Raw genomic sequence first — 25598 nt, 5'->3', positions numbered from 1 at the left:
CTTTTTCTTCCTAACTCCCTTCCTTTATTTTTCTTTTGTTTTTTTTTTTTTTTTTTTTTTAGTATTTCAAAACTTCAGTGGATATTCTACATTTCCCGTGAGAAAAATAGCTAAAAAAATATTTTCGGGGGTGCTGGAATTTGATAACACTGGTATCTCAGAGTGATCTGAAACATGATGGCTATTATTTGTGTTTTTTGCAAATAAAAATTGGAAACTCCCCCAAAAACAACAACAACAAACAGCTGCATTGGGAATGCTATGTGGCATTTGTACTGTTCAGTGGTGATTATTTCGTAAGTTCTTTGTAACTTAAAACTTCATATTTTCAATAAATAGGAATAAAAACAAGGGGAGGGAAGTGAAGAAACTATATAGGGTAGTGGACTTCAAACACCAGCTCACAGATTTCTCAGTGTCTCTTACAACCTATTCACTGGTCTGCTGTGAAATAAAAAAAATAAGGGAAAAAGAGTTTGGCATAAGATGTACCTCAAGACTAGAAATTGTTTGCATTTTGAGCATATGTTTTGGCTAACAGGAGGCTTGACATCTTTTTCATGTACTAATTATGCTTTTTCATCTTGGGTCTAATTGGGTCTTTTTTTTTTTTAATTGGGTCTTAAGATATAAACTATTTAATGTGAATGACAAATGATTAATGATTTTTTTTTCTCCCCTTAGGTACATCCAGAAAGTGCTCAGAAGAAACTTCCTGCCAGAAAAACTAAAAAAGCAGTATTTATAACACTGGAATTTTTGGGTAACTTATTAAAATGGCAGAAAATAATGAAAGTAATAGTAAAGATGTAGATGTCAGACCCAAAACTAGTCGGAGTAGAAGTGCTGACAGAAAGGATGGTTATGTATGGAGTGGAAAGAAGTTATCTTGGTCAAAAAAGAGTGAAAGTTTTTCAGATGCTGAAACAGTAAATGTTATAGAGAAAACTGAAGTTCCTTTACAGAGCCAAGAAAGAAAGCACAGCTGTTCATCCATCGAGTTGGATTTAGATCATTCTTGTGGGCATAGATTTTTAGGCCGATCTCTTAAACAGAAACTGCAAGATGCTGTGGGGCAGTGCTTCCCAATAAAGAATTGTAGTAGTCGGCACTCTTCGGGGCTTCCATCTAAAAGAAAAATTCATATCAGTGAACTCATGTTAGATAAGTGTCCTTTCCCACCTCGATCAGATTTAGCCTTTAGGTGGCATTTTATTAAACGACACACTGCTCCTATAAACCCCAAACCAGATGAATTGATAAGCACAGATTTGTCTCAGAGTGAATTGAGAGATGGTCAACTAAAACAAAGAAGAAACATGGAAGAAGAGGTGAACTGTTTCTCACATGCCAATGTTCAGCCCTGTGTTATAACCACCAACAATGCTTCATGTAGAGGTGGTCCTATGGCTGGCTCTTTGATGAACCTGGTTTCAAATAATTGTATAGAAGATAGTGATATGGATTCAGATGATGAAATTATAACACTTTGCACAAGTTCCAGGAAAAGAAACAAACCCAAATGGGAAATGGATGAAGAAATCCTTCAGTCGGGAACAACTCCTAAGTACCACACCCAGATTGATTATGTCCACTGTCTTGTACCAGACCTCCTTCAGATCAATAACAATCCATGTTACTGGGGAGTTATGGATAAGTATGCAGCTGAAGCTCTCCTAGAAGGAAAACCAGAGGGTACCTTTTTACTTCGAGACTCAGCACAGGAAGACTATTTATTCTCTGTTAGTTTCAGACGCTATAGTCGTTCTCTTCATGCTAGGATTGAACAGTGGAATCACAACTTTAGCTTTGATGCACATGATCCTTGTGTCTTCCATTCTCCTGATATTACTGGGCTCCTAGAACATTATAAGGACCCAAGTGCCTGTATGTTCTTTGAACCACTTTTATCCACTCCCTTAATTCGGACTTTCCCCTTTCCCCTACAGCATATATGCAGAACAGTTATTTGTAACTGTACAACTTATGATGGCATTGATGCCCTTCCAATTCCTTCTTCTATGAAATTATATCTGAAGGAATATCACTATAAATCAAAAGTTAGAGTACTCAGGATCGATGCACCAAAACAATGCTAGGTAGAGGGTAGGAACATGGGAATTTAATACCTTATTTTTCTTAATGCTACTTTGAGTTTTTCTACAAGGGCAGTTAAGAGTCTGAAATAAACCTCTGCCCTAAATTTTGCTTCCAGATCTGTTTATTTTTCTTACAATACACTAATTGTTTAAAGTTACACACTAAGGGTTAGTGGGTATTTTTGACCAAGTGGTTTTTGTTTTTATTCTATAGAGTACATACTTAACTTTTTTTCTTAATTGTAATTTGCATATGATCCAGGGATATTTGAAAATTGGTAAACATTGTAAACACAGTTAATAATTTGTATTTCATTATTTTCTTTAAAAATAATCCTATGTCCTTTCTTAGATGTAAAATGCTTTGTTAACTTATGCCATTGGCATTCCTATACCTAAAATATGGTTTCCCCATCTCCCTTTCCAGAATTGTTTTCAAATTCTTCAGTAAAGCTGAGTGTTGTAATTTACAATCTATGCTAATGTAATTGACTTGTAATTTACTAATAGGGATGTTAAAGGTAACAACATAGCTTAAAATCCAACTTGATGTGTTTTTACAGTATTTTAAAATATTAACTAAAGCAGGATTACTAAATTTGATTAATCTCATCAGTAAGAATCAAATGAGAGCATAACATTTTTGGAGATGAATGTATTCTACAATGTGGCATGGCCATTTGTTAATCCTTGAATAGGTCTCTCTTAAAACCTGGAACATAAATATTGTTCCTTTCTCACTGGGAGCTTTAAAAATAATGATAACACTGTTAGTAACTAGTAGTTACTAAAGTTCTAAAAACAATTGTGGGGTTGTTTTTTTTCCTGTATTTACTTATGAACTGTTGCTTCTACTTAGCTCTTTTATAGAAACTCAGCCTGTTACTTGGGGAGATGCTACAGTTTATAAACAGCCATGCATTTTCATTGGTCCCTAAATAAGTTTTCATTATTTTAAATTGAACTTGAATAAAGATTCAAGAAGTGAACATACAGGTTAGTATTCAGAAAGCTTAATATTGTTTTTAATCTTCAAGTTTCAAATAATTATTCCTAGCTTCAGAATTAACATGTCTTTATTGTAACTTCAAAAAAAGGAAAACATTTTGAGAGCTACATGGCTTAGGCCATACTGAACAGTACTAGGCAATAGGTGTAATATTTTAAATTTACTTTCCCAAGAACAGGAAAGCATTTTTAGAAACACCATTATCCCTATGTAAGATAAATGAAGTGATATCCTATCTATCCACTCTTTTTAAAAGAATCAGTGAATAATAAATCTTCTAGACAACTGTTTCTTCTGATGACCTGTTGACATATAGTAATTAATTTCTTGATGCTGGTTTAGCTCTAATAGGAAACTTTCTACCTGGGTTGAAAAAATTTTTACTAAAATTTAGTTATAATAAATGTTTCTTCAATACCATTGCTTTTATGTTGCAGTAGCATTTCTATTTCCTGCAGCTCTGCTGCTAATATAAATATAGCATTTTTCAATAATAGTGTTAAAATAAATTTTTAGCAATTACCACAAAATTAAACCAAGAAAATCTGTTCCCATTATCTTCTACCATTCTTTTTTCTCGGTGATCTCAAAATTGTCTTGGTTCCAGTGAAGGGTAGCTATTAGAATAGCACCTCTCTTAGCAGATGAGGCTCAGGATTTCAACACCAATGTCAGGATAAATATCTCTTATAAAGATGCTGTTTTCCTTTTACAAAAGAAAAGTCTCATACTACCTCATCTTTATTGTGGCACTTTTGTAGTTCACTGAGAAGCTTATCTTATTTACCAATATTACAATTCCTAAATACTCATCTTTGGTGAAAGAAAATTAATAGTATGGTAAGACTCTACCCATGATTATAATTTTTTATCAGAATTTGATAATGAGACTTTCTGTTTCTATGAAACAATTATTTTAAATATTTTTCTTTAAAAATAATTTTTATCAGTACAGAAAAACCTAAGGGATGACAAAAACAAATATTCTGTTAAAAGGTAATTTTATAAAGAAAAATGAAGCATAATTATGTTGTCTTTTATAATGGTAAAAATTGGTGTTTATATAAAATCAAAAATCTAAGTAGCTTTTCATATAGTCAAACTGTGATATATTTTCTTTGGCTTTCTCAATTTCAAGGTATTAATAGCTGTTATACTGCCATATATATATAGCCTTGAAGTAGATGATCTAATAAATGAGAGCAGGAAACAGACTCATTTATTCTGAAATGGTTTGTATTTTTCTTTGACATTTGCTACAGTTAAAAGAAACCTGGAAAATCTATACATATAAAAGCCTAAGCAACTGAACGACTGGTTGACTAGTTGCTATGACATGCATTGACCACCAGGGGGCAGATGCTCAACACAGGAGCTGCCCCTTGGTGGTCAGTGCGCTCCTACAGCCAACCTCCCGCATTCCCTCCCCACCCCCAGCCAACCTCCCGTGGTCCCTCCCCCAGCTGGCCCCCCCATCGGCCCTGATGGCTGGCCAGGCTGAGGGACCCCACCTGTGCATGAATTCATGCACTAGGCCTCTAGTAGAAATATAAATACTTGGGAAGGAAACTGTTTACCATAAAGGAAAACAAAAAGAGTAATAATAAATTTAATTTTTAAATGAATTTAAGAGGTCTGAATTTAGAAAGGGAAACCCCTTTCTCAGTTTCTTTGTGAGGACATATTTGGAAGAGCATCCAATATTCAGAAACAAACTCATGTTAAAATGCAATTATGGAATAGATAAGTAAAATGAGTTACGTTTTGAGAGGAACAATATGGGAAGATACCAATAAATACAAATTTTGTAACTCTAAGACATTGTGACAATTTGAAAAGTAAATTCTAGAGTTGAGAAACCATCATGGTGGAAATATGTAGCGCTTATTGTTAAAAGAAGATGAGGTTAAAAGAAACAAGATAAAATATTAAACTTAAGAATTTAGGCATTACCTCAGGGAAAAGCCTTGACAGTGAAAGGGAACTACTTAATCGCTAATAGCTAGCCTGGACCACACACTTAACTGCACTTTGGGAGTCATCCTGCACAAATCAGGAAATAAACTTGACTTTTCTATTTCTCTCTGAAGCTTTTCAGGACATTAACCCACTCCCCTTTAAGCTGTAGCATCTTGGTTCATACTATAATTCCAAAAATATGGTGATGGATTTTTTTAGGTTTCTTGAGTATTTTTGTATGAAGAATCATGTGTGATCTTTTTATAACCATACCATTCACTTAAATAATTCACAATGGGAATGGTTTAATTTAAAGGAAGACTTAACAGGAAGAAGATTAAAGGAAGCTTTTAGTCAGCCTGTGGCTAGATTTATTGATTTGGTAATCAGTCCTGTATTCTTTCCTGAATTTCAGCTGATGGCAAATTGTGGTCAAAGAATGGCTTTCAGTTAGTTTTGACTTCTTATAAATAATAATAAAAGAATGTCTTAGAAATTAGAAATCCTTTAAGAAGTAGAACAAATGTGGCAATTAGGACTCATTATATAAATTCTATTTTTTAAGTCTTTTTAAAAAATATATTTTTATTGATTTCAGAGTGGAAGGGGGAGAGAGAAACATCAGTGGTGAGAGAGTCATTGATCAGTTGCCTCCTGCACACCCCACATGGGATCAAGCACGAAACCCGGGCATGTGCCCCTACTAGGAATCAAATCGTGACCTCCTGGTTCATAGGTCTACACTCAAGTACTGAGCCATGCCGGCCGGACTCCATTTCTTTTTATAAGAAGAACAAACTGTTATCATTTATTCAAGAGCCAAAGCCATTAAGATAAATCAAGTTATCAGCTTCCTGTCTCTGAAGTTTGGATCATTTTACAGATCCACATAGTAGAGAGCTTCCTTCCTTTGAAACCAAAACCTTGAGACCTAATTCATGAACAATATGCTTAGTTTTCATTTAAAATATTTTGTCATTTTAAGCTATAATTAGTCAAATCAGTTATGTATTGATTTTGGTAGACCAAATTTTATAGGAAAGTAGACTTACAAGATTCTTGGAGACAACACAAAGAAAACAATGCTGAAATTTAAAGTAGCCTGTGTTAAAATAGTGCCCAAATGAATAAAAGATTTTAAGCAAATTATTTCTACTTTGGAAAAAAATCTTTATAATTTTGGTTTTATAACTAGTTTTACAATCATTTTTATTTCTAAAGAATGAACGGAAAGCACAAAGGGTTTACTTTTTTAGAATATATTTTTTTATGACTTCAGAGAGGAAGGGAGAGGGAGAGGGAGAGAGAAACATCAATGATGAGAGAGAATCATTGATCGGCTTCCTCCTGCACGCCCCCTACTGGGGACCCAGCCTGCAACCTGGACATATGTTCTTGACTGGAATTGAACCAGGGACCCTTCAGTCCTCAGGCTAATGCTCTATCCACTGAGCCAAACTAGCTAGGGCAAAGGGTTTACTTTTTTAATGACCTGCCAGAAATGAGCAACACTACAAGAATCTGTCTACACTATTCTAACAAATTAAGATATTGGGCACAAAATGGAGGTAACTTTTTTGATATGCATTGATTTCTAATGGATATAACCCAATGGAAAGGGATTTGGTGCACATTAATCTGATTTCAAATAAAGACAGAATTTTTTTTTTAATTTTCAATAGATTACTCAATCCTAAATCTTTCTTTGCCTTCATTTCCTGGCATATAAAATGTAGATAATACTTGTCACTTGACTTCTGAATTGTTCAGTTAAAGAGGTGACCGTTGGAGCATACTTGAAAATAATTTCTGTACAGCTGTTAAGTGCTAATGTGTTAATAGATTTTCAAAGTATCCCCTTAGTGGAGCCTGCAGATTCACATTCACTCTTGGTCTGTAATAGATTTTCTTGGCTTGATATAACAATAGAGATAATACATTTTGAATTGATGGTGTAGATTCTGCAATAGATGAAGACTTGCAATTAAGGTTTATGTAAAATTGATGTTTGCCCAAGTTATTTTAAAAGTTGATTACATTTGCAGGAAGTAAAGATACAGGCATACCTTATTTTATTGTGCTTCGCTTTATTACATTTTGCAGATTTGGGGGGGTTTTAATTGAAGGTTTGTGACAGTCTTGTGTCAAGCAAGTCTATTGGCATCTTTTTTCTAGCAGTATTTGCTTATTTCATGTCTCTATCACATCTTGGTAATTCAATATTTCAAACTTTCATTATTTGTTGTGATCTGTGATCAGTGATCTTTGTCAAATCTCAGCTGATGGTTAGCATTTCTAGTAATAGAATATATTTTAATTAAGGTACATACTTTTTAGACCTAATGCTATTGTACACTTAATACAATATAGTGTAAACATAACTTTTATATGACTGGGAACCCCTTTGTTTCATTTCGATATTCATTTTATTGCAGTAGTCTGGAATTGAACCTGCAATATCTCCAAGGTATGCCTGTAATCATTTTGCAGTGGTTATAAAATCTGAGCTTTCAGACTTGAGAGAGTGTAAAACTCAAGGAAGGTTACTTACAGTATGCTAACTTTGCTAGAATTGGACAAATTCTGTATAAACCAAGTATGAACTTGATATATACTTAAATATACAGAGTTCACAAAGCTATTAGTGCCCTTGTCAATCAGGGTTGTATGATTCACCCCTTATCCAAAAAGAAGACTGTTGCTATTTTTATTTCAAATCCTGAAGTTGATTTCTTCTTGGATGTGATTTCAAATAAATTGATTTGAATAAATTTTTGTTTCTTAATTAAAACTTCATATATAAAATCCAAAGGCTTTGTATTTTGCTTTTAAAACATTGTCCTTACGTCGTACATTAAACTAAGAATCTGAAAAAGAAATTTTAAAATCTATATTCTTACACATTTTCTAATTTATAATACATTCCTTTCAGTCTGTGGTGTGTCAGTTTGGGTCTTCGAAAGTCGGATGTCACGATGTGATTAAATGCAAGAGATTTATCGGGGTGGGGCAATACCTATGACGGATAAAACTGAAGGGAGGAGATGAAGTCTTCATAGCAAATTATAGGCCTGACATCTGTGAAAGAAATGGAAAGATTGGATTGGGTGAGCAGAGTTAGGACAGTTCTAAAATAACTAGATGGCGATTTAGTTTCCAAGCAAAGGTTGTAAGAGCCTACCATGAATAAAAAGATTTTAAAGATAACACTTTCCACAGACTTTATATTACTGCTTCAGGCTTCCTTAGGCTCCACAAGACTGCTGTTTCACTCCTATGAGGGCAGGTTAGGTCGTTCACACTAATGGTGTCATTCTTTTTTTCAAAAAATATATTGTTTTTACAGAGAGGAAGGGACAGGGATAGAAACATCGATCAGCTGCCTCTTGGACACCCTCTACTGGGGATGTGCCCACAATCAAGGTACATGCCCTTGACAGGAATCGAACCTGGGACCCTTGAGTCCGCAGGCCAACACTATCCACTGAGCCAAACCGGTTAGGGTAAATGATATTCTTCATAGACCACTGCCCTTATCCAAAAATCTGCCTTCCCAGGCTTAGGTATTTGAAGTTCCTCTATAGTTCATTTATTGGTATGAGAATTATGCGTGCAGTGCCACATATCTGGAGATAAATCTTCATTTAAGAAGTTTATAGTAGCCCTAAGCAGGTAGTTCTACTGATTGGAGCATCCTCCAGCTATGCCAAGGTTATAGGTTGGATCCCTGGTCAGGGCACATACAAAAATCAAGCCATGAGTGCATAAATAAGTGGAACAACAAATTGATGTTTCTCTAAAACCAATTAAGGTTTATAGTAAAATGTCCATCCATTGACCCAACTTAACAGCTTACACAAGGACGCAAAACGTTATACGAATATAGCATCCTTTTCCATGTAAAATATATGTACCTAGTTTGCGCATGGAATTATGGCATCATGACTAGCCAGCAGATTCCAGTATTGTCCCTTTAGCTCTCGCGTTTTGGCTAGAAGGTTCGCGCCCCCCATTGGGCCGCATAGCGCGCTTCCTGCGCTGTAAAAACCGCCCAGCGTAGATGGAATCTACTAGAACCTGCCCGTGAGCCATTCCTGGAGCAATTGAGCAATTTCCGCCGGGCCGCCCGGACGTCACTAGCCACGGTCGTTTCCTCTGAGGGCTCGGAACTCCGGAAACTGAGGAGCTTTCCAGCCATTCACGGAAGAAAGCCGTCCGCCCGGGAGCGAGCTCCTTCTACAGATCTTTTCTTAATCTTGCTGGCTTGAACTGAGCCACATGCCCACTCTTGCATCAATTACTGGAAGAGAATTGGCATTGCCATGACTAGTTTAGATTAATTAAGACTTGCCCTTGGGAATGGGGAGGAGCCCTGTCGTCTTTGAAGCATAAAATTAGAGTTATGCTTTTAAGGAAGAAGGGGGAAAGGGCTGTCACAAGAAGTGAAGGGGACATGACTCCAGGCTCCCAGAAAAGCTTTGACTACAAGAATGGAAGTGGTGATCGCTCAGCCAGAGAGTTGTTTGGGAAGCTCCCGGTGGGACCCCCCATGTCTTATCCCACCATCGCAGCCTCTCTCCCTTGGACCCAGAGACATTGTGCAAAGCTGTGTGGCGATGACTTGTCTCATCAGTGGACATCAGCTCCCACCCTGAGCGCGCCCTTTGTTCCTGTGGCCCTATGGGGCCGCCGGCCGCGCGCCCCTGCCCCCCCACCCCCATTCATTTAATTCCTAATAATAAAGGGGAGACCTGGGTCTGCGTAGGTTCTTGGAGGAATCTCTGACCCTTGCTTAGGAGTACCCGCCGTGCGACCGCGTCCCGGCCTTCCTCACTAGAGTTGCCAGCAAATACATGATACTTAATGCCCATTAGTTGTATAATTAGTTTTGCTTTTTAGGATTTAGGAGCGCTTATTAGGCATGGTAGCTTATAAATAGCGGAACCATTTTCCTTTTTGAGAACCAAGAGTAGTGCTTTTCATAAATAAGAATTCTAATGTCGAAGCATCAAACCATACTCACCAGACAGGGAAAAAAATGGTATGGCATTACCGCTAAAGAAATACTCGCACACCGGGTGACTTTAAAGGCCTGTTTTGAAAAGGAACCCTTATTATAGGCGAAATTGTCTTCAAAAATCTTTCAGAAGTTCTTTGTCCAGTCGTGGTCGTTGCGCAGGAAAAACAATTTTTTTTCTGGCCGCTGGCGTGTGCAACCCTCCTGCTCAGAGGGAGTTTGCCTCGGAAACCCGATTGGAGCTGCGAATGTCAGCGTGTTCTCCTCTCTCCTGGAGGAAGAGACCCATCTCTCAGCCGACAGCCTGGGCCCAGTGTGTTCTGAAGCTGAGAAATATTTTAACTTTATCTGTAGGTTTTGGAAACACGGTGAAGTGCATGGACATAACACGCCCAGTGGTGTTGAGGCAGCAGCCCCTAATCTAATCCAGCGTTAATATTTGTGCAGCAGCCACAGGTGTGAATTCATGGGAACTAGAAATAGCCTCAGGTCAGGTTTTTACCACCAAGTAAATTTTATGCTGAACTTGAGAGGCATCTCTGCATTTCAGAGGTTTCTGAGTTGAGAACTGGAGATCGAGCATAGCGATTGTAAAAGGTAACACTGGGTGAGTGTTTGCTATACGCCAGTCAGTGCCCCGGCGATTTGTTTGCAAATCTGCAAGGTGGGTGCTGTTCCCGTCTCCTTTTCCTTCTGAGATCTGGAGAGTTGGTCTTGCTCAGAGCCAGCCAATGAAGAGCCGTGTTTTACCTGGTCAGTCATGCTTTTAGCATTTACTCTTTTAACCATATGCTCTATGCCTGTATACAAAGGAAGACAAAAGAATATATCTGTTGCCACCCAATATTTTTCTAGCACTATTATAGGCACTTGAGTCCCATTTAGTCTCTCGCATTACTAGCCGGTTCTTTACAGTTGAAGAATCTGAGGTTCATTCATTCAAGTAAGCGGGCACTGACTGTCAAACAGTCAAACCTTGGTCTAAAGGCCTCTACTAAGATTTTCATATCCTCCCCCCCTTTCTGTATTCTGCATTCCAACCCATCGGACCTGCCAACACTACCCACGGATCCTTCTTTACATCCCTCTCTCAGTCTTTGCAAAACTGCTCTCCTTTCCCTAAGGCCTGTCCCACCATCCCGTTCATGGTTCTTTCAGACGGCAGAGGCACTGCTCCCCAAGTCCTCCCTTCCTCCCTCCCTTTAGGAGCTCTTTGAAGTACCCCCTTAGTGCCCTGTGCTTACCCCAAGTAATGTTTAAGCACCAGACTGAACTCCTGAAGCATTTATTTCATCCAGTACTATTCATTTCCCCAAAGCCTAGCACATATGTTCCAAGAAGTAGCTGAATATAGACAATATGGCTGACAGGAGGTTGTTGGGAAAATGACGTTTTAAAATTACGTTTTAAAGAAGTTTAAAATGTTCCAAAAGTTCCAAATTCCCAATTTCTTGAGTTGCCCAAATGTAGGATAGCTAAAAGAGCTAATACTAAAAACTCATATATTTTAAGTCAAAATTTATATTACTATCACCCCCCCGCTCTCCCCAACTAAACAAATCATACCATAAGTCCTCATTTCTCTGGACAAGAAGAACATTTTAATAAACATCTTACATGTTACTGATTATTAAATGTTACTGATAATTATTTGTGAAGCAGTGGAAATAACTTTTGCAGATGAAAACATGGATTCTGATTAAGCTTGCCTTTGTCAAAAGATTGAATTAAAAGGATTGATGTCCAGCCCTGGTGGGTGTGGCTTGGTTAGTTGGAGCATCCTGCCATGCACCAGAGGGTGGTGGGTTCGGTTCTGGTCAGGGCACATGCCTAGGTTGCAGGTTAGATCTGGTCTGGTTGCCTGCTGGAGGTAACAGATTAATGTTACTCTCCCTCCCCCTCTTTCCCCTTCCTTCCTCTCTAAAATCAATTTCAAAAAAAAGGATAAGCAACTTCTTTAAAATAAATTCGAGGATTGGTGTCCAGTTTTTATAACTGAGTAGTCCCATACTGTTTTTCTCCACCACAATTTGGTGGCCTTTTGAAATATTCCATGTCCGGTAGTCAACAGCAGTTTGTGGAGTTCAACTTCCTTAAACCTTCCTGTGATTGAATTACCTTTTTTACCCGAAACGCCAGAGAAATTACAGAAATGTTTTTACTTTTCTAGTGTATGTTAAAAGACATTTCGTACTCTATTTTAAAATCACTATTCTTGCTGCTCGTAAAATAAAATGATTTTTTTTCAGTTGATGTCTAGATCTTGCCATAAAGTGATAGTGAAAGTTTTGGAGGAAATAGCTTTAGATTATTCCAAGAAGAAGAAAAAATGAAAATCTTTCTTTTTGCCATTTTAAGGTCGCATTGGCCTCATCTTAATTAGCATAATCCAGATGTTTTGGAATAGTTGTTCAGAAAAATTTAAATTTTTTAACTTTCTACAACACTTCTCATGTCGAGACACTGATGTCCTGCTTAATTTTTTTTTTTACCTTTTTATGATGAAAGTATTCCCCAGAATGTAAATTGGAATATTTCAATTAATATGAACACTATTCATTCTAGGTATGGGAGAGCAGGTCACTTTTTCCTGTGCAGTGATGTAGAACAGAAAATGACCTATTTCCAATTACTTTGGTCAGGACTTCATTATTTTAATGATATGATTCTAGTGCTTCCTCTGTCTTCCAGAATTTGATTTTGATTTAAAATTTTGAAAGACAGAATTGTGAGTCTATTTATGGGGTAACTTATATTATGTATATGTTTTTCAAAATCTAAAAGGGAAAAGAATAATTCTAAAAATCTGAACAGCAAGAACATATGAAATTGAATTGGTTGCTTTGTTAGTTCTCTGCTCCAAAATTAATGTGAACTTTGATACAGAAACATTTTCTGTTTCAGCAAGGCTTACCCTGTTTGAAAAGCATGTTAGTCTTATGTGGACTTTAAACTTGTCATTCACTGATAAAAGTTTCTTCAGATGTTAGTCCTAGGAATTTTCTATTGTGCAAGTGACTTTTAGTGTAAAACAAACCATAACTTAGGAATGAATGGATAATTATATTTGCTATACATTCAAGGTGTGTTTTTTCATATTCTGAACAAAAAGCAAGTTTATAGCAGTTGTGAATTAGTAGGCCTCATGTTCTGTTTCTTCATTCCTTATGAGAACCAAATCATACTTAATAAAACTTAAGAATTTAAGGATGGCTCAATATTCAGCAAAATATATGTATAAAATATATATATAAAATGTTGATTGGGTCAGGGGAAAAATAAGATCAACTTATTAGATGCCAAAAGATCTTTTAAATTTCAAACTAAAAATTAATTAATTTAGTTATCTCAAACTAAAAATGAGAATTAACTTGAAACATTAGAAGCAGTCCCAGGAGATTTGGGAACAAAACTTAGGTGCTTACTCTCACTATATAACATTTCTTTGTTTTAAGTCCTAGTTGATGCAAAAGAGAAAAGAGCTATAAATATGGAAAAGAGAAGGTAAAATTATTTTTTGCAAATATCGTAATTCTCTATCTGGAAATCCAGGTAATTAACTGAGAAACTTTGAAGAATAAAATAATTCAGTAATTTTCTACTTACAAAAGTAATACACTAAAATTTTAAAAAGCCTTCCCCGTATATGAACAACCAGTTAAAAAATAAAGTGAAATAAAAGAGCCAGTTTTACAACCACAAGAAAAAGTTTACCAGTTAGAAATTTATCTCTCAAGAAATGTGTAGGAGACATTTTTTAAAATTGAGTGATGATAAATGACAATTATAGAAACGAGGAAAACATACCTTGTTCTTGAATGAGAAGATTTGATATTTTAAATATATCAGTGTCCCCTGAAGTAATCAGTAAATTTAATGCAGTTCCAACCAAAACACCCAACATACTTTATAGAATTTTTTTTTACAAAATGACCGGGGAAATGTAAATATGAAAATACTTAGGAAAATTTAGAAAAAAGAACAGTAACAGTAGGGCAACTGACATTAATTAAAGCTTCCATAATTAAGATAGAATTTTATGATGCAGATAAGTAGAAAGGAATAGAATCCACAATACCTGTGGGAAATGATGGAGGCCTGTTGGTACAGAGGCTTGGTTCTGGAATCAGACTGTACCTGGGTTTGAACCCCTTCTCTTACTGGTCACTAGCTCTGTGACCTGAAGTAAGTTAACTTGATAAGCCTCCTTTTCTTCAGCTGTAAACAGGGTGGTAATAGGATTTGCATTTGTGGGGCTCTTAGGCTGTTAAATGAGATTATGCACTTAGCGTGGTGTCTGTTCTATGGATGTTCAATAAACATTGGTTTAGGGGTGTGTTTTTTATTGATTTCATTTTATAGAGAGAGAAGGGGGGGCATTGATATATTATTTCATTTATTTATGCATTTACTAGAGCCCAGTGCATTAAATTAATGCATGGGGAGTTGGTGGGGGGTCCCCTCAGCCCAGCCTGCACCCTCTCCAATCTGGGACCCCTAGGGGGATGTCCAACTAGCTCCTAATCGCTCGCCTGCCTGCCTGGTCGCCCCTAACTGCCCCCCGCCTGCCAGCCTGATCGCCTCTCACTACCTCTTTGTGCTGGCCTGATCGCCCCTAGCTGCCCCCTCCCTGCTGGCCTGGTCGCTCCTAACTCCCCCCCCCCACCTCCCCATCCTCCCGCCACCCTAGTTGCCCCCAACTGCAGCCCCACCCCGCCTGCTGTTCAGTCATTTGATCATCCCTCACTAATCCCCCCTGCGGGCCTGGTTGTAGGCAGCCATCTTGTGAGGCTGTGGGGGTTAATTTGCATATTACCTGTATTATACAGGATTGGTTGGTTCTTGTATGTGCCCTGACAAGGGATTGAACCCACAACCTTGGAATACCGGGATGATGATCTAACCAACTGAGCTACCTGACCAGGGTTAATTAGTTGTTAATAACAGTAGAATGTGTTAAAGGTAGGTTGTCAAGTAAGTTGAGAAAAGAGATTATTCCATAATTGTTTGGAAGAACAAAAAGTTTAAACAAGTTAACCTATAAAAATACAGTAAGAAAGCATGGGTAATATTTTGGGGAGTAGTTGGGGGAGAGAAACAGCAATGTGAGAGAGATACCTCAATTCATTACCTCCCATACACACCTGACCGGGAATGGGACCTGCAACTTAGGTATGTGCCTGACTGGGGACTGAACCCAATACCTTCCAGTGCTCCAACCACCTGAGCCACACCTACCAGGGCTGGTGACATTTTTAAAACTTGGAGTAGGCAAGGCCTTTATAAGACAGAAGCCACATATAGTTGAAAAATTGATGAGTTCTACACGAAATTAAAAATTTTTGTAGTGCCTAAATATACCATTTAAAGGATCTACAGATAAAAGGAACTCGGGATAAATTCTTTTTGTCTCATGTATGACAGAGCTAGATAATTTCCTTACTATCTTACAAAGCTTTTTTTTTTTTTAGAATGATGTGTACTACTAAGTAGTAAAATTATCAAAGGCGAAAGACTGCATACTGTCTTATTCTGTTTATATGAAGTTTAAGAACAAGCAAAAACTAAAACTAAGAAAGTTATTGCAGGGTAGAAGGGGAGTTGATTGGAAAGGAGCACGAGTAAACCTTCTCAAGTAAGGGAAATGTTCTGTATCTTAGACATTATTGACCTTACACTTCAAAGATCCTTGAATTTTATTAAATGTTCACTTCAAATTAAAAAAATTGATAAAAGTCCAAGGACATGAGTAGATTTCCAGAAAAAGAAGTATAAATGAAGTATTAAATTTAAAAGATGCTCTACTTTCAACTTAAAGAAATCTAAGTTAAAGCAAGATGCCAATTTCAGTCTGCCATAATTGAAAACAGTTTTTATAAATTTAATAATATCCAGTGGAGAAGAGGAGTTAGAAGGGAAAGGTAGGCAGTGTAAATGGGCAAGGGACTTTAAAATTGGCATAGACTTTTGAGATGGAATTTAGATAACTACCTGTTGACTGGAAATTTTGCTTCTAGTACCTTTTCCTGGTGATAGATCGCACTCATGAGTGAGCAAAAATAATATATTTGGACATGTTCACCCTGTCATTGTCTCAAACACAAAATGCAAGCAAACCTAAACTGTCACCAACATGAGTGTGTCAGCTAAATTATGGATCACTCTCCTATGATGTACAGGCAGTAAAAAGGGATAAAGTTGATAGAGCTGTATGAATTGTTACGGAAATATTTTTTTATATAAAGTAAAACCCCTTACAAGAATGAATAAGATTCCATTTAAGTAAAAATAATGTATGCATAGAAACTTCCTTAAAGAATATATAAGAAATAGTAAGCACTGGTTTTGAAATATTCCTTCTTCCTTTCTTTTTCTTCCTCTCTGTTTTTGTTTTTAGGAAAATGTCTGATGAATTTTCGGTAAGTTGATGCACTTATTCTTTATAAGTTTTTAGCTCTTAAGAAAACAACATAGTCCTAATAGTGGGCCATAATTCTTTCCATTTAAAAGAATTCTGTGATTCTTGGGTTTTGGTGGGTCAGAGGTGATGGTGGTATGTGATTTTGATAGGTTATTTGCCTTAATTTACTTATATATAACGTTTGAAAATACATTTTGAAGTATTTCTATATGAATCCTTAAGTAAAGAATTTTTAAGTGTTCTGTTCTCTTTTAACCTCATATTAATAATAGCCAGCGTTCATTAAAAATTAAATGCCAGGCACTGTGTTAACTGCATTACATAACTTATCTCATTTAAGCCTCAAGTTTAACCCTAAAATTATTTTTTGAGGAAGCTAACTTTCAGAGAAATAATGTAACTTGTTTGAGGTAAAGGAAGATTCAAATCCACAGTGCATTAATTAGTTGTATTTAGAAAACTTGAGCTTCTTTGAGAATTTTGCACTGCAAAGTTGATATTCAGGATAACCCCTCAAATTTTGTATTAAATGAATTGTTTTTAAGCTGAACAGCTTCGCTTTTGAAGATGTTATAGAGGTTTATAATCATGTTTGGCGTGACTTATTCCTAAATAAGATCGGTAAGACATGTCTTTTTTGTATTGCAGTTGGCAGATGCGCTACCTGACCACTCCCCTGCCAAAACTGCTGTGAGCAATACAAAACCTAGCCAACCTCCTCAAAGCTGGCCAGGTTCCAACCCTTGGAATAACCCAAGCGCTCCACCTTCTGTGCCATCTGGACTCCCACCGAGTGCAGCACCCTCCACTGTGCCTTTCGGATCAGCACCAACAGGAATGTATCCCTCTGTGCCTCCCACTGGACCACCTCCAGGACCCCCAGGACACTTTCCTCCGTCTGGACCATCATGCCCCCCGCCTGGTGGTCCTTATCCAGCCCCAGCTGTGCCAGGTCCTGGCCCCACAGGGCCATATCCTACACCAAATATGCCCTTTCCAGAGCTTCCGAGACCATATGGTGCTCCCACCGATCCAGCTGGTCCTTTAGGTCCATGGGGATCCATGTCTTCTGGACCTTGGGCACCAGGAATGGGAGGGCAGTATCCTACCCCTAATATGCCATATCCAGGGCCATATCCTACACCACCTCCTCCCCAAGCACCAGGGGCAGCACCACCTGTTCCATGGGGCACTGTTCCACCAGGAGCCTGGGGACCACCAGCACCATATCCTGCCCCTGGAGGATCATATCCCACACCAGGACTCTATCCCACACCCAATAATCCTTTTCAAGTGCCTTCAGGACCTTCTGGTGCTCCACCAATGCCTGGTGGCCCCCATGTGAGTGTTTAATTTGTTATTTAACGTGCACTAATAGTCACATACACACAACTAAAAGACTATTTGTCTCCAGTTTGTGATGGAGGATTAGAAAGCTTTTTAAACTTTCTAAAAAAAGTGGGTGGGTATGTGTAGAGTACATTTCAAATTTCAGGTAAAGCGTTTAAAAAGATAAAAACACAGTTATGGTATTCCCAGTACTAAAAATGAAAAGAAAAATTTTCCAAAGGTCCTCAAAGTCATTGTAATGTAGTAAGTAATGTCCTCAACAGCATTTTGAGGTAAAGTGAGACATGCATTACATTAGACTTTTAAAAAACATTTCTCAATATCACACCAAAGCACAAATCAATAATAGCAATCTCTGCCTGGCTGGCTTGATACAGAGGTAAATCTTTTTTTTTTTGGTTGTAGTTGACATTCAATACTAGATTTTAGCTGTACTCACCTTTTAATAGTGTAATTGTTAACAAAAGCTTCAAAATAAGTCCAGCTTCTCCTTTTTTTAGATGATGAATCAGTGGTATACAGTTTCATTATATTGAGTTGTTTTTTTTAGAGAGAGAAACATCAGTTTGTTCTACTTATTTATGCATTCATTGGTTAATTCTTGTATGTGCCCTGAACCAGGATCAAACTCACAACCTTGGTACATCGGGATGATGCTCTAACCAACTGAGCTACCTGGTCAGAGCTCATTATATTTATTTTTATATAACATTTATACACAAACTTTATTCTGTTAGAAGCAGACCGAAGAAACGGTTACTAGAGGTAGATTTTTAGGTCATCCAGGGCAGTGAATATGTAACATTGCCGGTCTTTGGTGCAACTTTCCATAGTGTTTTTTTAGCCAAAGTTTTGTTAGATTCTTAGCAGCATTCAGCTCAAGGTCCTAACCAGTGTTCTGAATTGTCAGTTATGTGTAATGCTTTATGCTTTACTGTCTGTCAGCCAAGCTGGAGTATTGTTGGCATCTTAGTTGAGGAGCTTGTCTAGGACATATGACAATAGAGAAGCAGCCCACTTCTCCCATGAAGTAAGTAAGCTAAGTGAGTATTCAGTCAGGATTCTCCCTGAGGGGGAAAAAATCTATTTACTCTTTAACAAAATAATCAGTCTCCAACTAGATTAAACATCTACCTCAACTGTAAAGGAAGAAAATCTTAGTTAAGTACCTCCAAAGCTTCTTTTCATTATTTTAACTTTTTGCTATATATTCACTTCAAAAATTATTTTTGTAAATTGTATGCCAAAATAAGTGGGATGGCTTGCTGTGTGGATTTACTAAGCAATAAGTTTAAGCCATAGCCAGGAGTTAAACTCCATTTACAAAATCTAGAAGTTTACTTTTTTTTTTTTTCTATTGCAGTCTTACCATTAAGTTAATGGATGAAGAGATGACGCTTTGCTTTTTGAAGTACATATATATGCACATGAATGCATATATAAAAATTGCTGGTTTCACTAGTAGAGGGCATTCATGAAAGAACAACTCTTGCACCTCTCAGAAGATATCTGCCTCTTGTACTTGGATGTATAATATATCAGATGGATACAATCAGATAAAAATGTAAATCATTCAAATGTGATTTTTATTCAGTTTTTATGGAAAGTGAAAATAAGTATATTGAATAGCTCTTTGATATAATTTGTTTAAAACAAATTTTGGATTTGTTTAAATTATGAAACTACAAATTTAAAAATTTAAGATGATGTGTGGATTATTGTTAGAACCTGCAACCTCATTGGCAAATTATTTCAAGTATTTTTCTATAATCACTTTTTCCTTAACACACTTTGAAAAATGTTCATTGTCATAATTTAAAAAATTATGCCTCTCAACATCTTGAGCTGTTCTATCCATAGAATAAATAAACATAGTCCTCTTGAGGTTATGTTTTGAATATACATTTTAAAACTGGCAGTAATTATTATCAGATGTTGAGTTTATTAGGAAGTGTTAATTTTTCTTGAAATTTTAGTAAAAGCTTTCGTTTTGAATTTCACCTGATTTGTTTTACGTTTAACCAAGTGGGTCAAACAAACAGCTCTTAAATCTGCCATTTGTGGAAAGTTCTTTTTAATGCAGGCCAGCATGTATGTAAATTATACTCTTAAAGCATTGGTAATCTCTGTGTTGCTTTAGAATAGCTTGAGATGTCCATATTGCTTTGAGAAGAGCTCAAGGAAGGAAATAATTCTCTCCTTTGTTTTGAACCTCACAATAGAGGCAACCTTAGGCGTTGCTTCATAAGGACAAGTAATTTGTATTCCCACACATCACTCTTCCACACAGTCCCTTCTTTAAATAGCCCCTTCTTCCTCAGTTTTTTAGGAGCACATCCTTTAATCCTCCCTGATACGGAAAACTGGCACACTCTAGGGGCTATCATACACACATGTAGCAGTTATGTTTAAAGAACCTTAGTCACAAAGGCATGACTGTTCTCTTTGTACAAGTTGGTCAAAATATGATCTGTCAGTCTGGTTAAGCTATGTCATTGTCTCTTGCATAGTTTCCTGGATCGGTTTGTAAAGTGCTTACAGCTAACAGTTCAGTTCTGTATTTGTTGACAGGTAAATAGGTAGAAGTAAGTGCCATCCTTAAAAATTATCCTTTTACTCTAACACTGAAAATAATAAAGTGTAGATCTCTGCAATTGAGTTTAAAGAAGTGTGATTGTATTACTTAAATAAGTGTTGTTTTAACCACCAAAATAGTCTGAGTAGTTTCTTGGCACCTTATCTTTAAATCAGATTCTTAATTTTGGGATAGAACTGACTGTTATTCTTGAAATAACTTTTTGAAACTTTTATTATATCCATTGGGTTACTAAAATGTATGGTTAATTTCTTCATCAGTATAAGACAGATTTATGCTAGAACTCTTGTTTTTGCTTAGAAATATTTAGTAGTTTATTTTTCTTATAGTTAAAATGTCAAGAATGCCAAATGCTGCCAATTTAATGATTTGATAGCTACCTCCATTTACAAAAGCAAGATGGTCACCTTTGGGAGGAAAATGTCAGTGTATAAACCTCCCTTTAAAGTAGAAGATAGATTCAAGCTTACAGAATTGAAACTAATTTGTTTAGATATTTTCAGACTGGTGAATGTTGTTAGACAGTTCTTACATAGTGGCACAAATGGTCTTTTTTTATCTTTCACCTCCTTGCAAGGCCAAGTGGCAGCTATTTACAACACTTTGGGTATCTGTTGTCAAGGTAGCCTGCAATTCACAAGGCAGGTAGCCTTAGAAAGTGTCCTGTCTTAAATTATCCAGTTTCATGTCAGCTAACTGGAGGCATAAAATGAGGAAAAGTAAGATGGCAGCAAATATATCACTCCTTAAGCTTATTTTGGTTGTCCTGTACTAGGACTAAGTTGACAACTCTGGCTTAAGATGGGATAATTAATGTAACACTAGAAAGGATGATGTTTGACTAAAAGAAGAAGAGGTAGCAAGTTTGGGAGTGTGTAATTGAGCCAGTTTATTATTGGAGAAAATCTTTTGTTAAAGGATTTGAAGGACCATGAACACAAGATTTGGAATTACTATTCCCAATAAGTCTATTAACTTTGCTAGTGACCCACACTGCACCCTAGACAATACTGCATTTTAACCTTTGCTTTACAAGACTTTCCAACGGCATTTTTTTTTAAAAAAAAATTTTTAACGGAAAAATGGAAATCAAAGGGAACAGAATTTGCTTCTATATTTGCAATTCTTTAGAGAATCATTTCTCAAATTGGGGGAGAGGTTCTCTATTCTCAAAGGTACTCTGGGCAAAAAGTATTTTTAGGTTCAGGGTGGAGTAAAGAAAATCAGACATTTCGGTTGGGGAAGCATCTAAGGAAGATTTCTTTTTACAAAGGGATAATTCGCTTTCAAAAATAAGTCATGCGAGGCTACGATGAGCTTGTGGAAGACTACTTGTTAGTCTTAAGGGAATGTGAAGTGTGGAATATGTTGGCATTTGGACTTGAAGAGCAAGAATTTTAAAATAAATTTGATGGAGATAGCTGAGATGTGTTTAAGAATAGTGTTTCTGGAGTTCGAATGTTAGACTTTGAAATATTGAACCTATAAAATGACAACGAAAAATTAAACTTTGGACCTTACATTCACACACACATTCAGTTTTCAAGAATCAAGGCGCCTTAAAGAAGTTTAATATCTTGGCTTGTCTTTGCTGGACTCGGCCGGACACCTTTTCATGCTTGAGGATGGCTGCTTGCAGCTCTGACTCCTCAGCCGTTTTGTTTAAAGCTATATATTGATTATGCAGGAACAGACAAAACTTTTTTTTTTTTACCAAACAGTCTTTATTTGCAGTGACTGAGGCTGTTTTTTGCTGCAGGGCTGAGAAGTGCTTGGCTTGCTGAGACAAGACAGGCTCTGCCTTGTTCACAAAGGTTTCCCGATCATAGTCTGGCTGCTCCGTCATCTTGGAGAGCTCAAGCCAGCCTGGCCCTTGGCCCTTGCTGTTTAATCTCCTTGAGCTCTCCCATGGTCCTCTCCTCCAGCTCCCTGTTCTGAGTCACGGCCTCAGGAAAGCTGGACATCTGGGAAGACAGTTCCTCTTCTCTAGAAAAATTGCCTGCCATCAGGGACCCGTGAGAGCTGGCTTCTGTCTCTTCTGTTTCCATTTGAGTTGGCTGCTCCCCACTGGGCCCACTCTGGGGGCTCAGCTCCATGATGCTGTCTGCATGTCTTAGTGTGTTCAAAGTATATTCGCAGGCGCTTGTGCCTGGTGAGATCACCGCAGTCCATGGCTCTTAGCTGGAAAAAACAGGACATTTTTAATTACCCAAGGGCTTCCTCCCTTCTTCGTCCATTTTACTGTTTATGGTTTTGAGTAGATAACAGTAATAGAATAGAGAAGAAAAGGGATGAATTTTTGGCCTTGGTCTGTCATACCACTACAATTGAATATTAGAATATTTTCTGGGAAAGAAGTCAGTTGTGCCCATATTTTACCTCATAAATAATTAGTGCTACCTATTGTACTCAGATGTACAGCTTTTGAAGTTTTGTGTAGGTGAACATAGTTGTCAAAGGTTCAATAAAATCCGTGCCTAGTTTGCCTATCAATCAGTTGCCTACACTTGTAAATGATGAGTGCCATGTCTTCCTTCCTTACCTTGAATAATCTAGTGCTGGCTTTATTTAAGTGCCACAGCTATAAATCCTGGGAATTAAACCTGAGCACAGACCTTCCAGTGTTAACGTTTTTGAAAAGCAGAAGGCTCAATTCAGATGAATCATGCTGACGCACTTAGAAAGTGGTGGGTGGCTTTCAGGGAAGACTATAATTTAATCCTAATAGAGCAATATTTAGTATGAAGACACTATTTTCAGAATTCTACCAAGTAAAGTAAAAATTGCCAAAATGATCAGTATTAAAGAAATGCCATGCAATCTTCTGGCTTTTGACTATTTCTGAGAACTGCATTCATCCAGCAGACACTTAAATGTCTGTGATCCAGATGCTTTGCCAGATGCAGAGATATAGAGATAAAAGCGAATGCCTGTCCTTGAGAGGGTCCCAGTCTAGGGGTGGCATTATAGAATTCATTAGTGTGCCCATTATCAGTTTAACCTACATCAATATATTTTGGTATTCCTGCTGGTGGAAATTATACACCAGCCTTTGGGCATTTTAAAGAGCAATGTATGCCTATACTTTTTTTTTTCTTTTTGAAGTAAGAAGTTAATGTTTTCCAAGACTATGGTTTTGTCAGTATAACTTTACAAGCATGCAAAGTAATGGGATGTTTTTCCTCCTTACTTTCCCCTGGATGAAGGCACTTTCACTGCCTGTCATTGATTAGCGGATACTGATTTGTTGCCATTAAGTAAACTTGATTTCTTTGTGCTCTATAAAGGTTTTCTGTATTTTTTTCTTGATACTGTTATTTTTTCATTGACTTAATGACAAATTTAATGTATGTAATTGTCTATGCATTTTAAGTTAAACTGCCTAGAATGTGATTTGAGACATATACATTTGTATTATGAACTGTAAGCAATGTGTTTGAGACGTTAGGTTTTATCACCTGCTGCTGTATTTGTAAACAAAGACAAATGTTGCTTTAAGAAGTAATTATAATTAGGACTAGACAATGGATGTGATACTTGATATTTTTAAAGATAAACTTTTTTGCTTTTGTGTATTATACCTGAAAACTTTTTTAAAAAATGTATTTTCATGGCTTCACAGTTTTTCCATGTATTTTATTCTTAAGCCCAATTCTGGGCTTCCCTGAGCAAGTCCAGAGCCTAATTAACTGCAAATTTGTTGACATAAAGAAAGACAAAGGCCTGAGTCACCCCTCTGTGTGTGACCTGCGTTCAGAGGCATTTATATGGGCTCTCTGGGAACAACCCTTCCTCCACAAACCCTCTTTTAGCAACTTGTGCCACTGTGAGGATTTCCTCTTCTCCCTTCAAGGCCAAGCTGTTCTTTGTAACCAAGTTATCTATATACAAAGTTAGGGAACCTTCCCTATCTCCCCCAGCTGCCACCACCCCTGCTTTCTTTTATGAAAGATAGTTTGCCATTTCCTTTCCACAGAGGGTGTAGGGTTACTGGCCATTCTTTAACCCCAGTGTGAAGGGACTGAATGAATGAATAATTTATAGTATGTTGTACTTTGGAAAAAGGGAGTTCTGCTTTTTGCCTTATAATTGGACAAAATGCAACTATTAACTTTTTAAATTGAAGATTCCCAGGTGACTCTAATGTGCAGCCAAGGTTGAGAACCACTGCCCTAGAAGCTGAGAAATAAGATGAAGCTGTGAGATATAAGACCACTTGGGAATGGCAGGTTGTGTGTGTCCCCCCCCCCCCCCCCATTGTGAAGTGACATTTCTTTAACAAGCATTCTTTCCTGGGTACCTGACCCAAGTAGGTTTGGTGTGTTTTATTCCTCACCCAAGGACATGCTTATTGGTTTAGAGAGGGGGAGGGAGAGAGAAACATGAATGTGAGAGAGAACATCGGTTGCCTTCCGTAAGTGCCCCGCAACCTAGGTATGTGCACCGACCAGAAATCGAGCCCACAACCTTTCAATATAAAGGACAACTCTCCAACAGCCACAGCAGCCAAGGCCCAAGCAGCTTCTTTTGTTACCACCATACTAAAACTTACCACCCTTTTGCAACAAATCTGTAAAGCAATATAGAATCCTAACTATTAGCATTGTCTTATTTTCAATCAGACGATGCTATAGAATTTCAATACCAGAAGAGAATTTGGGCCATCTCCTAGAGTTTGTGTCTGTGGCACATGAGCATTGTTCATATTTGGTTGGGCAGGTTTTTATGCTGGTGCATTAAACTATTTTTATACTGTGTTTTGTGGTGCCCTGGGGCTCCAGCTAAGGAGTGGACCAAGCAGGTAAAGCTTACTTCCTCTCTGCTCCCTGCTTTCACTAGAGCAATCCCATTCTTCAACTTTATTTTTATTGATTTTAGAGAGAAACATTGATTTGTTGTTTCACTTATTCATGCATTTATTGGTTAACTTTCATATGTGCCCAGACCAAGGATCAAACCCAACACCTTGGCATATCAGCATAACCCTCTGACCAGCTGAGCTACCTAGCCAGGTCTGTTCTTCCACTTCATGTATTTTACCTACTGTATTAGTCAACTTGGGCTGCCATAACGAAATATCAGACTAGGTGACTTAAACAAGATTAATTTCTTATAGTTCTGGAGGCTGGGAAGTGAGGGGACCTGCT

At 37.3% G+C, this 25598-nt stretch overlaps 2 protein-coding genes across 3 annotated transcripts in view; both read left to right on the top strand.

Moving 5' to 3' along the window:
* The window catches only part of SOCS4 (suppressor of cytokine signaling 4), a 27757-nt gene extending 23381 nt beyond the window's left edge, over positions 1-4376 (top strand). The window contains exon 2 of the mRNA XM_006767695.2: positions 685-4376. Coding sequence (XP_006767758.1) covers positions 777-2099 — 1323 coding nt within the window. The 5' untranslated portion in view covers positions 685-776 and the 3' untranslated portion in view covers positions 2100-4376. The remainder of the gene's footprint in view (positions 1-684) is intronic.
* A 2093-nt stretch (positions 4377-6469) lies between these two features.
* Positions 6470-24066, top strand: MAPK1IP1L (mitogen-activated protein kinase 1 interacting protein 1-like). Of its 2 annotated transcripts, none has more exons than XM_006767691.2 (4): positions 6470-7534; positions 16482-16503; positions 17154-17846; positions 19219-24066. In XM_006767691.2, exons 2-4 carry the CDS (start codon positions 16486-16488, stop codon positions 19228-19230), a joined length of 723 nt encoding a protein of 240 aa, XP_006767754.1. In that variant the 5' UTR covers positions 6470-7534; positions 16482-16485; the 3' UTR covers positions 19231-24066. The 2 variants fall into 2 exon arrangements, with proteins under 2 accessions (XP_006767754.1, XP_015421989.1); XM_015566503.1 differs by lacking the exon at positions 6470-7534 and adding an exon at positions 15024-15046.
* The last annotated feature ends 1532 nt before the right edge of the window (positions 24067-25598 follow it).

Source organism: Myotis davidii, unplaced genomic scaffold (genome assembly GCF_000327345.1).
Source record: "Myotis davidii unplaced genomic scaffold, ASM32734v1 scaffold281, whole genome shotgun sequence".
Classification (NCBI taxonomy): Eukaryota; Metazoa; Chordata; class Mammalia; order Chiroptera; family Vespertilionidae; genus Myotis; species Myotis davidii.
The sequence above is the reverse complement of the archived record's forward strand: the minus strand, read 5'-3'. Positions and strand labels throughout refer to the sequence as shown.